Below are 14625 nucleotides of genomic sequence, written 5' to 3'. Positions count from 1 at the left end.
CATCCATCCATCCATCCATCCATCCATCCATCCATCATCCATCCATCATCCATCCATCATCCATCCATCATCCATCCATCATCCATCCATCCATCATCCATCATCCATCATCCATCCATCCATCATCCATCCATCCATCCATCCATCATCCATCCATCATCCATCCATCATCCATCCATCCATCATCCATCATCCATCATCCATCCATCCTCCATCATCCATCCATCCATCATCCATCCATCCATCATCCATCCATCCATCCATCCATCATCCATCCATCCATCCATCCATCCATCCATCCATCATCCATCCATCCATCATCCATCATCCATCATCCATCCATCCATCCATCATCCATCCATCCATCCATCATCCATCATCCATCCATCCATCATCCATCCATCCATCCATCCATCATCCATCCATCATCCATCCATCCATCATCCATCCATCATCCATCCATCCATCATCCATCCATCCATCCATCCATCATCCATCCATCATCCATCCATCCATCCATCCATCCATCCATCCATCATCCATCCATCCATCCATCATCCATCCATCCATCATCCATCCATCCATCCATCCATCCATCCATCATCCATCCATCATCCATCCATCCATCATCCATCCATCATCCATCATCCATCCATCATCCATCCATCCATCATCCATCCATCATCCATCCATCATCCATCCATCCATCCATCCATCATCCATCCATCCATCATCCATCCATCATCCATCCATCCATCATCCATCATCCATCATCCATCCATCATCCATCCATCTTCTGGAGAACACTTCACCTTTCTTTTTTCTATTTTTTTTTCTTTCACATTACTGAGCTGTGCTCACCCTGAACAACCTCGGTGTCCCGCTAACGCCCAAACCTCAGCCTCCACATCCCTGTGCCATGAAGGTACAAACCTCCAGACCAGCCAGAGCTGAGCTGGCTGCTGTGTCCTTCACCCATGAGATTTAGATCTGCTGCAAACTAAAACTTCCTGGACTGTGTCAGATGGCTGATGCTGGATTGGGCAGCGATGCATTCCCTGGGAGAAGGTGGAACTGCTGAGCTCAGGGAAGAGCTCTTCTGCATGATCTTGTGAGTAGTGGCTGAACTCCCTGCCTTGACTGTGGGGCTGGAGAGACCAGCATCCATCTCTGTGCAGCTTCCTCTGCACTGGCCCTTGCCTTGCCCAGAAGTTGCAAATTAGGCCAGGAAGAATCTTTTTCAGCTTTCTGTTTTCTGCAGACTTTGTCCTGCTTTGCACTTGACTGCTTTGCTCCAGGAATGAAAGCACAGAGCCCTTTCCCAGCCATTAAAGTTTCATTTAGCAAAAGGACAAAGAATTGGCACAGGAAGGATGAAGAACCACTGCAAGAGTAAACTTGTGTGACTCTATATATTTCAGATCACAGCCTGAGGTCAGGCTCCCTTTTTTATAATACAGATGGAGGAGTTTTTGGCCATGCAGCAGGAGGAGATGTGGAGTGATACATAAAAAAAGTCACTTCTCAGCATAATTTAAAGAGCAACCTCTATTCTCAGTGTTGAGGTCTTTGAGGTGTCTGGGTCTTTCATAAAACTCTCAGCACACAGATACACACACAGATGTGCACACACCATCTCCAGCAGTACAGGGCACGCCACAGGAATTTCCAAACTCTTCAATAATCTCTGTTGAGCTCTTTAGGACTCCACAACAATATCTTGGTGGACAGATCCTTTCACCTCTGCAGATAAGGGAGAAAATCCATCTCCTTGCTCCCAAAACCCTGGCAGCCAGTTCACAATCTCCAGAGGCACCAGGGTGTGCAGAACTCCACAGGTTCTGTATAGCCCAGGGGGTCCCAGCCTGCTGCATCCACTGCCCATTTCCAATGTCTTTTCCCTGCCTCCAGTTTCAGCTGCCTTCATTTAGCTGGTGCACTCACTAGGGCCTGATTTCCAGTCTCTGAGATTTGGTGGCATTTCTTCAGGGAGGAGAGCAGAGGGACACTGTTTTTGGTTTTTTATTTTCACAAATCACATCCTTCCAATTTTCAGACAACATTTTATTCCCCTTTATGTTGTCTGCAGCTTCTCAAGCACCACCCCTCTCTCCAGCTCCAGTTCCCATCCTTCTCCCCTTGCACAGGAGGAGCACAGGCACTGTGTGCAGGGCCTGCTTGCACCAAGGGAAAACGAGGCAGACATGGAAAATGAGCAAATTGCATTATGTATTGCAGGCAATAATGTAGCTCCCAGGGGACACAGATAATGTAGAGAGAGACAAAGGAACAACAGTTTTTGCTGGCCTGAGCACTCACTTGATTGTGGCTTTTCTGGAATTATTCCTGATTTCTTTGTGATTGTTTGTGTCATTCTTTTGACTTTTCACTTTTGTCTGGCTTCTTCTGAATCGAGCCCCAGGGCTGATGAGTGATCAGGATTTGGGCAGAGGCATCCCCAGCACCAGGGATGAGGATTATTTTCAAGCTGGCTCTGATTTTTGAGGTTTGTTTGTCTGGGGGACTTTTCCTGGAGAACTGATGGTTTGGGTTCCCATTCTCTGGCAGTGGGAGGGAAGCTGTGGAGATTCCCTGAGTTTCAGGTGCAGAAAGAGGCACCAGGATGAAACTTCTGCCATCACCCAAGCAGTGTGTGTGTGTCCCCAGGCACTTCTGGGTTTGGGGGTCTTGCAGGACACAACAGGGCTGGTGATCCACGGGTCTGTGGGACACTGAACTGTCCCTGTGATGGGGATGGATTTCCTCAGCAGCCTGGGTGGTGAGAGGCTGCCCAAATCAAAGCTCCACCAGCTTTTGGAAAAATCCCATCTGGGATGTTTGCCTGGAGCCTCCCCAGGGTCCCCCTACAGAGAAAGCCAAGGCTCTGTATGCTTTGGACTCCTCTCTCCTCTCCTCTCCTCTCCTCTCCTCTCCTCTCCTCTCCTCTCCTCTCCTCTCCTCTCCTCTCCTCTCCTCTCCTCTCCTCTCCTCTCCTCTCCTCTCCTCTCCTCTCCTCTCCTCTCCTCTCCTCTCCTCTCCTCTCCTCTCCTCTCCTCTCCTCTCCTCTCCTCTCCTCTCCTCTCCTCTCCTCTCCTCTCCTCTCCTCTCCTCTCCTCTCCTCTCCTCTCCTCTCCTCTCCTCTCCTCTCCTCTCCTCTCCTCTCCTCTCCTCTCCTCTCCTCTCCTCTCCTCTCCTCTCCTCTCCTCTCCTCACCTTTTTTTCTGCTTTTTCTGTCTGTCTTGTCTTTCCACCTTTCTGAGACGTAAGCAAATTCCAGGAAGGCATCAGTTGTCTTTAACACCCAAAGGAAAAATCGAAGGGAAGGGTTCAATTACTCTCATGAAAAATGAGTCTCCTAACAGAGGTCTATCCATTTGCTAGTTGCGCTTGTTTTAAAACTGAATTATAGAGACTGCACATTTTTCCAGAGACAAATGCATTAATTTTTCTCCAAACAGACAAGAGAGAAGCAGAGGGAAAATAAGATAATAAGAGTTTCCACAGTGATTTATATGCCTTTTTGAAAAATAATGGGGGCAGACAGCAGTGTGCTCCAGCAGCTGGGAGGAAGGGGCAGGGGGGTGGCAGGGACGACTGCAAGGAAAACTGCCAGAAGTCCAAGTCTGATTGTTGGTTTTAGATGATATAAGATCACTTTATGTCTCTGACTGGCTTGAAAAATCTCTGTTCCTCTCTCTCTCTCTTGCTATATACACATATAAAATATAGGCCATATGATGCACTTAAAACCAGCACAGACTACGGTGTTTATACAGGAAAGGATTGTGTTTCTGGCCGACCTCTCCCCAGCCCTCCTTCTTCTGACGAAGGATAAACTGGGACCTTTAGAAAACAAAGTGGTGGCTGCAATTTTTAACAGATTTGCTCTTGTATATATTTATACAGGGCAGGCGAGCCCTTCCCCAGGGCCGTCTCCTTGTGCCTGTGGGCAGAAACCAGGGGGTTGAGTTTATTTTTTTTTTTTTATCTGTTCACTTTGGTTTGATTTATACGGTAAAAGAGATATTTTTATTATAGTGCATAGTAAATTGGGTTTCTTTATTGCTCATGAGAGCCGTTTCCCAAAATTGGACTATTTATAAAGTACACTGATTGCAGTGTATTTCTGATCTTGATGTCTAACTGTAAGGAATATAAAAAAATTACAGAAAATCAGATGTTTTTTAAGAAAACCCGCAACTTCTCTTGAAATAAGATGAAATGGGTGACTTTTTCTCAAGATGATGATGTGGAACTCAGCAGCTCCCAGGAAATCATCTGGGTTTGGTGACTAAAGACTTTTGGTGGGAACTGGAGGCTCTGGGAGGTTTTGAAGCAGTTTTGTGGTTTGTCCATTGGTGTAATCCACAGGAAACACATCCGTGAGGCCAAAGGCCACCAGGGCTGTGGTGCCTACATCGATGTTTCTTCTCTCCAATTATAGGAATGATTCAATGAATTAATTCCCAGTTGGTTTCCCAGCAGCAAATCCTGCAGCGTTCAGATGGATGTGAGAGTGGAGGGAGGCTGGAAGTGCCGCTTCAAAGCAAAACTTAAATCTGTTCCAGGGCAGATGGTTAACTGTGTAGCTTCAATTTATTTGCCTAATGCAAATCATGTCCCATTTGCCCATGGCACCAGGAGAACCAGATTCCTGTTTGTTTTGCTAAAAGCTGATATTTCAGGGAATATTCTGCAGCTCCCATTTGTGGTCCCAGGGGAGGGAGGATTTGCACTCAGGACAAGCAGTGGTTCCCATGGAAAGGTGCTGGATGGGGATAAGCTGCCAACACCGTGTTGCTTTGCAAGATTCAACCTCTCCTGCTCACAGCTCCAGACCTGAGAAGGTGCTTTAAGATCCTCTTTTCCCATTCCCAAAGCAGGCACCAGGAAGTGTCTGTGGGGCTGGATTCCTGCCTTGGGCCAGGAGGGTGTTTCTCAGGGAACTTCCCAACTTCCCAAAAGGGCCTTGATTGAAGCCTGTAGAGATTTTTCACAGATTCATGGCTTTTCAAAGAAGAAATTTGCATATTAATAAGAAGCTGTTCAGACTGATTGGCTTAATGTGTTTGGGGTAAGTATAATTAAATGTCAAGGGAAATATATCATGAAGTAATGAAGCTGGAGTTAATTTATCAAAAAACGAATCCTAAAGAGGGAGACAATTCCAATAACAAACAGTTTTTAACCTTCCTCCTTAAGATGATTTGCTTAGTCAGGGCTGAAATGTGTGGTCTTGGAGATCTTTGAGTGAGAGAGGCACGAGGAGGTTGTTGGTTTGGGGATAGAGGTTTTTCCATATTCTCCCTATTCCAGAGCCTTCTGTCCTGGCTGAGGACAAGGCTGAGGACATCAAGAGGGTTCTCCTGGGTCCAGGAGGGGGAAGGTGCAGCCCTGGTCCCTCCAAGACCAGCAGCAGCTCCTGGGAGGATGTACCTTTGTCAAACTTCAGGAGTGCCCTTAGGGAGGAAAAATTACATTGAGATTTATTTATATCAGTGCTGGGCCATTTGTACCTGTTTTTTTCTCATCCCTTGGTCTTTACTTTTTGAACTTTTCAGAACAACTCCTGCTCTGTTCACATCCTGGCTGGGCTCAAACCCCAGCCCACACAGGCACATCTTTAAAACAAACAAAAAATTGCAAAGCAGGTGCCAAAACTGGGTGGTTTAAGACCGTAACTGGGGAAGGTGAGGTCCAGGCTGAAGGCTGTGCTGATCCCTGGCAAGGCTGTGGCTCCTGGCATCCTTCTGTGTGATGGAAAGAGGTTGGGAGCTCCCTCTCCATGGTGCAGATGTGCAGTGGACAAACAGGCAAGGACTTCCCAGCAAAACTATTTTAGGTGAGTGCTGGGTTCATGGGGTTCATGTCCAGCCATGTCCTTGCTGTCCTCTTCCAGCAGTGAGTGACCCTTGTGTGTGGTGGGATGGCAAAAGGGAACTCCTGATTTGCAAGGGAGAAGGGCAGGGAGCAAGGATGCAAAAGGATCGTGTCCATTGTCTCAGCTGGAAAACCCTGCTTTGCTATAACATGACAGAGAGGAGAGTCAGCAGCCTCTAATGAAAAATCACTTTTCATTTGGGAACTACGTTGGAAATACGATGAAATCGCTGTGAGCCTGATTTTCTCCCTTGTAAGAATCAGCTGGTGCTGCAGGAATTTGGCGAGTGGCTCATGGCTTGTGTGAGGAGCTCTGCCCACTGCTGGGGTTGAGCTGTCACTGGGAGAGGTGCAGAATGCTGCTGCAGAGCCACAGGGGATGAGAGTTGGGTCCAGGTCTGATGGGGACAGGAGGAATTTGTCCTTCCCAGTGCCTGGCCCTGCTCGCTGGAGCTGCTGGGAGAGGGGAGCTGAGGCTGGGTCACAGAGCTCATGGCCAGCCCCAGGGGGAAGCACTGCAGAGATGAACCCAGCCCCAACCCTGGCAGAGAAAGATCCTTTAGAAGATGCCTGGTGGTGGCTCCATTCCCGTACAAAGGATGGACACGTGTTGAAGGGGCTGTGACCAAGAGCCCTGGGGCTCTTCATCTGTTCCTGCTAGGCAGAGGGCTGGGATTTTCCAGCAATTAGCCACTGGGAAGAAAACATCCCTGAAATCCCTCTTCCAAAGCCCAGCTGGACAGCCTAGAGGAGGTGGTAGTGCCACCTGCGATTGCCTCGGCTCCGATGAGTTTCTTGTTCCAGCAGAGAAAATCAATGGCTTGCAGGGCTAATGACATCAGGGAGTTTCTGCCTGTCAATAGCACTTAGGCACTGGTGGTCTCCAGATGTGCTTTCCAGCACAGTGGATTTTTTGGAACCTTTTGGCACAGTTTCCTCTCCCAGACTGGCCATGGGACGCCTGGACATTGGGATCACTCCTCAGCACAAGGAGCCAGGAGGCCAGCAGGTGCCTGGGCAGAGCGCTCCCCATTACCTGCTGCCCTCAGAGCAGCAGCTCAGCCCATCAATAATTAATCAGAGCAATTAGACAGAGGGTTTGCGTGCTGTAATTAGCTCTGATCCACACAAGCTTCATTCCCAGGAGAGCAGTGGGGCAGGAGCTGGGCAGGGGCTGCTGAGCAGAGCCCCCTCTTTGCGTGCAGATGCTGCCCCTCACTCCTCAGCCCCGTGGCTCAGCAGCCAGGGGAGCTGCCAGGGAGTGACACTGGGAGCTCTGGCAGGGTCTCCTGGGGGTGTGTGACCCCCTTATCCTGGGGACACCGCTGCCTCCTGGGCTCTGCTCCCTGCCCTCAGCCCAGCATTGATGCTGCTCCTCCTCAGCAAGGCCACAGCCTGAGGTCCAGGAAGGATTTTGTTATCAGCAAACGAGCTGCATTGTCCATGGCATTCCTTAGGGATTTCCCAGCTCCTCAGGAAGGATGAGGCTTCCTGGCAGTGACCTCAGCACGGGATGGTCCCAGCTCTTTCCTCCTCCAGCCCTGCACTGGCAGCCCGGGGTCCCAGTCCTTTTTGGAGGCACTGAGATTCCTGGAGTGGTTTTTTCTTAGAACTGCTGAGGTGTTTAAACCCAATGGTGAAGGGAGTGGATGTGCCCCTGGCTCTTGGTGTGTCCCTGGGAGGCTCTGCTGGACACACCTGGGCTGGACACACCTGTGCCAGGGGTGATGCTGGGCACAGCCTGGGTGCCTGCACGGGCTGCATGAGCCCCTGCCCTGCTGCACAGGCTGGATCTGGGCTCTGGGCAGTGCTGGGGCTTTGGATGGGGCTGGAGGAGACACCTCAGGAGCTGTGGGGGCTGCATTTTAGGGCTGCATTTTCACCCTAAACTTCAGAGGGAGCTTAACTGGAAGGAGAGGAGGGGAGGGAGAGGGAGGCAGTTTTGCTGAGATGCTGCCTGACAGAGCCAGTGTGGAAACAGCTGCTGCTGGCTGCAGATGTAATGAGACACATAAATACTGAGACTTGCTCAAATAAATGCCAGCAGCCACAGAGGGAGCAGGTTTGGGGGCTGGGGGCAGGAGAGGCTCTGAGGGCTGTGCTGGGGAAGCTGGTGTGGAAATGGTGTGCTGTGTTTGTCACCCAGCAGTGACTGTCCCTGCAGCCTGGGCTCTGGCACAGCTCTAGGTGGCTGCCTGGTTTTTGGGGTACTTTTGTGAGTTCCTGACAGTGTCAGCATGTCCCATGTGCTCTGAGAGCTGTTCCTGTCATCCCAGCACAGCTCAGTGCTCCGGGTTCACAGAACCCCTGAATGGTTTGGGTTGGAAGGGGCACTAAAGCTCATCTCATTCCAAGCCCCCCTGCCTTGGGCAAGGACACCTTTCACTAGCCCAGGTTGCTCCAAGCCCTGTAAAACATTATTTAAAATAATTTTTAACATGCTAATCTTCCATGATGTCCATGGGTCTCTACCTGCTAATGAAAATAGTCTGTGCTTCTTAATAATGTACAGTAAAAAACAGAAAAAAATCCTTCGAGATTTCAGTCATTAAGATTTATTCTACTTCCTAACATTTTCAAGTAAAGTGTTTTCTTTGCTTACTTGGACTTATTTGAGATTAACAATCAGATATTTCCCATGCTCAGGTTTACCTTGGATATTCACCTTTAATGTGAAGTTTTATCCCCTTGAGCCATCACAGTTGACTGAAGACATCTCTGGCTTTGAACACTTCCCTGGGCAGCCTGGATCTCACCATTCTCATAGTAAAGAATATCTTCTTCATAGCTGATCTACTTTTTTCATGCTTCAACTCCTCTGGGGTACTGGAGGTGGTAAAAACCTGTTTGCTGGGAGGGCCCTCACTGCACTGGGCACAGGGACCGTGCCACAGAGGCAGGACAGGCACCTCAGCACGTCCTGTGGAAGCAAAGAATCCAGGAATGCTTTCCTGATGGTGGAAATGAAGCAGTCCTGCTGGACACCTTCCTGCCCACAGCCTAAAGAAAAAGGAGTATTTCAGCAGGTGATAGGCACATCCTGCACACACTGCTTCCATGGGGGTGGGAGAGCAGAGATGAAGGAAATTCCAAGGCCCCTGACTTGTTTTGTGAGGCTGCAGCATCCTCAGAGAGATGGCAGCTGTATCATTCCCTGAGCATTGTCTTTATGCAGAGAGAATGCCTCTGCAGCAGGATGGGTGAGGATAGGAGACACCCAGGGCTCCTTGTCCTCTCCTGGGACTATTCCTGCCTCTTATTTTGCTCCAAGCTCAGCTTAATCCATCATTAAAATCAGTGGCAAGGGTGTCCTTTTGCTATTAATGCCAGTTGGGTTTGATCTTACATCCAACAACACAATGAGTGATTTTCCTTGCAGAGCTCTCTGATCTTTTGCCCCTCTCCTTTCAGCTTCCTCAGTCTCACAGCTTCTCATGGAGGTTTTTTGGGGTTTTTTTTAATTTTTCTCAGTTTCCTGAAGTGCATCTTTCCGTGTATCGATTTCACCTGAGATCTAAAGGAAGGCAGAGCAGGAGGCTCAGCTAACTCCTGTGTACACTCACAGCTCATCAAAGCAAATGCAGAGCCTTGTGAGAGCTGCTGGGGCAGCACAGCCCCTGGGCTTAGCAGCTGGCCTCATGGGAGGGAGGAATTAATCTCTTTAGGCAGCGTTTTTGAATTTATACATCCATACAAGCTCCTGGTTACATCGAGTTATCACTCCTGCTAGAGCATCTTTCTTTTCAATCATCTGAACATGCTGTAATGGTACTTCTGGGAGTGTGGGCTGGAGGTGGGGGAAGGGGACTGACTGCTTGTGAGAGCGACTTTTGGGTTTTTTATAAATTCCTGTTGCAGAGTCGGTGCTTAAAATGATTTGGAAGAAAAAGAGAGCTGGTGGGGGAAGAAGAAGACGAGTTGCTGGTGGCAGCAGTGGTCCAGGGAGCAGCACACACCCCGCTGGGGGTGTGAGGTTGCACCAAGCCACGATGCTGGCTGTGCCTCAGTTGCTCTGTCCTCCTTGTCTGATAGCTTCATGATGGAGAAGGCTCTGTGTTTCCCCCAGGGCTGCCAGCTCTGTCACATGCCTGTCACATGCCTGTCACCACAGTGTCTGGCCCCTTCCTGGAGACAGAAATCCTGGCACTGTTTCTGTGGAGAAGTCAGAGATGAAATAAGCCCCCTCAGACAGTTCATTTTCCCTCTCTGCCCTGCTACTCCACCTTATCTAGAGGGTCCCATCCACCCTGTCTTGCATTTCTGGGAGCAGATTTGAGTCTTCCTTACCCTTTTCAGAGGAGCCAAGGTCCCACAGCTGATTCAGAGCTGTGGGGCATTTCTTAGATAACAGCTTTCCCTGCAGTGCCCTTCAGTGGCACTTCTTAAAAACAGCATTTCTCACCAGGACAGGGTTCCTTTCCCAGCACTGCCTCAGGCTGGGGTGCCCCAAACCCCAGCCAGACCCTGGACATTGCTCCGGGGGAAAATCAGGCTGTGGCACAGCTAACAGAGAGATTTCCCCTCTGCACTTTGCTTTGGGGTGTTTGTTATCACATCCATTGACGGCTCATCCCGAGCCATGAAAGCAGGGAGGCTCCTTGGGTGCTCTGACACCTGCCCAGGGGTTTTTCCTTCCCCACCTTTTCTTTGTGTGTATCTCACTGGTTGGACCAGCACCTGTGGCAGAGATGGAGACAGCAGCTGGCAGCTGGAGCAGGGTGCCCCCAGCCCAGGGTGTTTTGGGGTGCAGGGTTGGGGTCAGCAGTGCCTTCTGCTGTCTCATAACCCTGCAGCACCTCTGGGAGAGCCCAGCATTGTGTCCACAGGCTCTGTGGGACTCCTTTATCCCACAGGTGTGAAGACCTGAGCCCCCTTTTGGGGCTGCAGCCAGGGCAGTGGGAGTGCAGCTGAAGGGAAGGGTGAGCATCCATCCAGCAGAACTCAGCCAGGAGTCTGTGCCATTCTCCTGCCCTTCTCCTGATTGTTCTCCTGCTCCTGCTCAGCATCAGCTCTCAGCTGTGGAAGGCTGTGGGACAGTGGGGATGGAGCTGGCAGGAAGGGACTGCCCCAGACTTGGTTTCTTCACCTTTCCAAGGATTCAGGTGCTCCCCATAGTTGCAGGGCAACACCAGCACATCTGAGAAATGTGGGCTTGGTGCATGAGGGGGAAAAGGGTGATTCTTAGAATCACCATGGACTGCTTTGTGTTAGAAGGATCCTTAAAGATCATCCCACTCCAACCCTCTGCCATGGCAGGGACACCTTCCACTAGCCCAGATTGCTCCAAGCCTCATCCAGCCTGGCCTTGGACACTTCAGGGATCCAGGGTCAGCCACAGCTGCTCTGGGCACCCTGTGCCAGGGCCTCTCACCCTCACAGGGAAGAATTTCTTCCTAATATCCAATCTAAATCCACCCTCTTTCAGCTTAAAGCCATCACCCCTTGTCCTATCTGCCCCTCCATGCCATTGTCAAAAGTTAGGCTGCCCTGAGCAGAACCAGCTGCACCGGTCCAGAGTGAAGTCCTGCCTCCTTCCAGATGGTATCAGACATCCACAGACATGGATAAAGTGCAGGTCTCCCCCTGTTACCTCCCCCCAGCTGAGGGCAGTGGGGTTTGGGGGTTTCCACAGCTGAAGGGGCACTGAGACTCTGGTACTTCCATTTATTTCAGCCACCAAGAATTTGGCCAGCCTGTTTCTAAACCATTTACACTTTTGTCTTTTGCAGCATCAGGCAAATTGGCACAAAATCATGGCAAATTCCACTGGAGAATTATGTGCCTGCTCAGCAAATGCCACCCTTATTATCAGCAGTGATTCATCTTCACATCCTTCAGGATGCACGAGAGGTCTTTCACACTCCTCAGCTTGCTTATTCCCCAGCCTGGATATCCCAAATTCTTGGGTTTTGCCCCAGACAGAAACCCTCAGCAGAGGTTTGGCTGCTCTGGGCCCGTGTCTTTGCTCAGCCCCTGTGTGATGTGGTTGCAAAGGGAATTGTCCTAGGAAGGGCCATTCCTTGCTCTCTCTCATTTGTAACATGACAGCCTGGGGTTTGGTTATTATTGCTGTTTTTAGCTGCTGTTGGCTTTTCATTGTTGCTCTTTTTGATAGATGGCTTCAATTTTGCTGGCATATTGCACAGGTTTGCAAAGCAGATGTTGCTGCAGCGGGAGCAGTTCCCCTCACACACGGGGTCCAAGGCAAGGGCTCAGGGTGTGGGGGGCTGCATTGCCATGAGAAGTGCTGGTGCCATGGTGGTGAAGCTCCCTGAGGCTGCAGCCAGCCCCATCCATCCCCCATTCCCCTGGGAAGGATGGGAGCCGTGGGAAGAGCAGCCCAGGGCCCAGGGGACAAGATGGATTTGTGTGTAAGCAAAGGAGGGAGTGGAAACCTGGAGTTTTGTGGATGCTCCTGCCTGGGTGTGGTGTTGGAGTGAAGGGTGTGAGGGCTGGGATGTGGTGTGGCTTGCAGGTGGGATGAGGAGGAGAGGGAGAGGAGCTGGGACTCACCTGCTCCTAGGGCTCCTACACCTTCCTGCTGTGCCTTGTTTAACATGGAGGAGCTCAGGGTATCCAGCCACCAAATCCTGTGGCTCTGTAGTAAATCACACCCAATCCTGGCCCAGGAGGGCTCTGAACTCTCAAGGGGACCATGAAGCAGGATGGATGTGCCCCAAACCCCTTCCCACTTCAATCCAGGAGAAGTTCCCAAAGCAGGCAGCGTGAAGGATGTCTTTGGGTGAAAGAAGGAAATTGCTGAGGTCAGGGGGCTGATGTTGCACATTTTTATGTGGCATCAACTTGCTGCCTCCTTGGAAATGCCAAAAAATAAAGTCTTCCATCCTGGCCCTTGAAAATTCCTCTGTCCTACAGGAAGGGAGGGTTGCTGCTCCAGGAATTCACTGTTATTCCAGGGAATTTAAGCCTCTGTGCAGGAAACCCCAATGTGGGCAGGGAGGAATTTAAAGGGATAGGGCGTTGGGATGGTTGAGATGTGCTCCTGCTGTTTCCAGAAGGGAGGTGGGATCCCATCCAGAGGGCAGGGCTTGAACAGGCAAAATGAGTTCAGGTCTAATTGCAGGTAAATGGGCAGTGAGAGGAAGTGGGGAGTCAGGGACGAGTTCAGGTGTTTGCAGAGTCAGAGCATTTTGGGCCTGCTGATGATAAATGCAAGGAGGGAAGGGCTGGGCCAGAGGCAGGAGGCTCAGGACCATCCTGCCCTTCATCCCCAGGACATCCCCAGGGCGCTGCCCACGTCCAGCTCCCGACCCTGCCCCGGGGATTTTGGCACTGACGTGTCCCTCATTCCCCCTCTGGCAGGGACCTGATGCCCAGGACACTGGAGGGACAGATCACCATGGAGAAGACCCCCAGCTACTTTGTCACCAAGGAGGCCCCAGCCCGCATCTCCTCCATGTCCAAGGACACCAAGCTCATCGTGGTGGTGCGGGACCCCGTGACCAGAGCCATCTCGGACTACACCCAGACGCTCTCCAAGAAGCCTGACATCCCCACCTTTGAGAGCCTGACCTTCAAAAACAGGACTACAGGCCTGATCGACACCTCATGGAGCGCCATCCAGATCGGCATCTATGCCAAGCACCTGGAGAACTGGCTCCTCTACTTCCCCATCGGGCAGATCCTCTTTGTCAGCGGGGAGAGGCTCATCAGCGACCCCGCAGGGGAGCTGGGCAGGGTCCAGGACTTTCTGGGCCTCAAGAGGATCATCACTGACAAACACTTCTACTTCAACAAAACCAAGGGCTTCCCGTGCCTGAAGAAGGCAGAGGGCAGCAGCAAACCCCACTGCCTGGGGAAGACCAAAGGCAGGACCCACCCTGACATAGACCAGGAGGTGGTGCAGAGGCTGCGGGACTTCTACCGGCCCTTCAACATGAAGTTCTACCAGATGACAGGGCAGGACTTCGGCTGGGACTGAGGCTGAAAGAAATAATTTAAGAAAAGGAAAATATAATATAATATATATATATTTTTTTTACGTATCAGTAGAGAGGGGGGAAATACGGGGGGAAAAAAAAAAATAGCTGTGCTGAAACATGATTTGCTCTTGATTTGTTTTGGTTTTTTCTTTTTTTCCTTTCTTCTCTCAGAGAAAGGCACTGTTACATCCAGAAAAGGAGGCTGTGAACAGCAACCTGGTCCTATTGGTACAATGGGCCCAGGGTTTAGCACTGCCTCTGTAAAAAAACACAGGTGCAGAGTTTTTAGAAGTGACAGGGGTAGCTCAGAGTCTTCCTGAAAGTTCAGCCAGGTTTTGGCTTGCAAGTGCCATTTTCACCAGACCTCACCACTTTTGACAATAAAACAAAGGAGGCTTAATACCTAATTTGGCTTTCCAAATGTTACCTTAGGGGATTTTTTTATTGCATGAAACATTTGGTGAATTTTGCTTCCACTTATCCAATTTTTTGTTTTACTTTTACCCCCCTTAAATCAAGCTCTTTTCATCAGCCAAACTTATTTTTCCTCTTAAGGAAGCCAAAACCAATAATCCTTTGTTTTGTTTTGAGACAAAATAATCTTGGTAGCCAAAAGTGAAAGAACACAAATGATTCTTTTGAGTCTATAATGAAAATTGCCAGGTAGTCAAAAGGCCTCATTCACAGGAGCTGGCTCCAAATCCAGTGCTCCCTATTGCATCCCTTCTGCTACTCTGACAGCAAAATGGTTTTCTAAGGTTTTTTTTTTTTTCTAAGGGGGGCCCATCTGAAGGGATTTTGG

General features: G+C 50.1%; 1 protein-coding gene across 1 annotated transcript in view; it reads left to right on the top strand.

Moving 5' to 3' along the window:
• The window catches only part of LOC131585977 (heparan sulfate glucosamine 3-O-sulfotransferase 3A1-like), a 31280-nt gene extending 16947 nt beyond the window's left edge, over window positions 1–14333 (top strand). Inside the window, exon 2 of the mRNA XM_058852671.1 lies at window positions 13204–14333. Within this exon, the coding sequence (XP_058708654.1) occupies window positions 13204–13822 (619 nt within the window). The 3' untranslated portion in view covers window positions 13823–14333. The remainder of the gene's footprint in view (window positions 1–13203) is intronic.
• Window positions 14334–14625: the final 292 nt, after the last annotated feature.

The sequence above is a fragment of the Poecile atricapillus genome, chromosome 17 (assembly GCF_030490865.1).
Source record: "Poecile atricapillus isolate bPoeAtr1 chromosome 17, bPoeAtr1.hap1, whole genome shotgun sequence".
NCBI classification, from domain to species: Eukaryota; Metazoa; Chordata; class Aves; order Passeriformes; family Paridae; genus Poecile; species Poecile atricapillus.
Note: the sequence above shows the minus strand (reverse complement) of the source record. Positions and strands in the feature narration are given on the sequence as shown.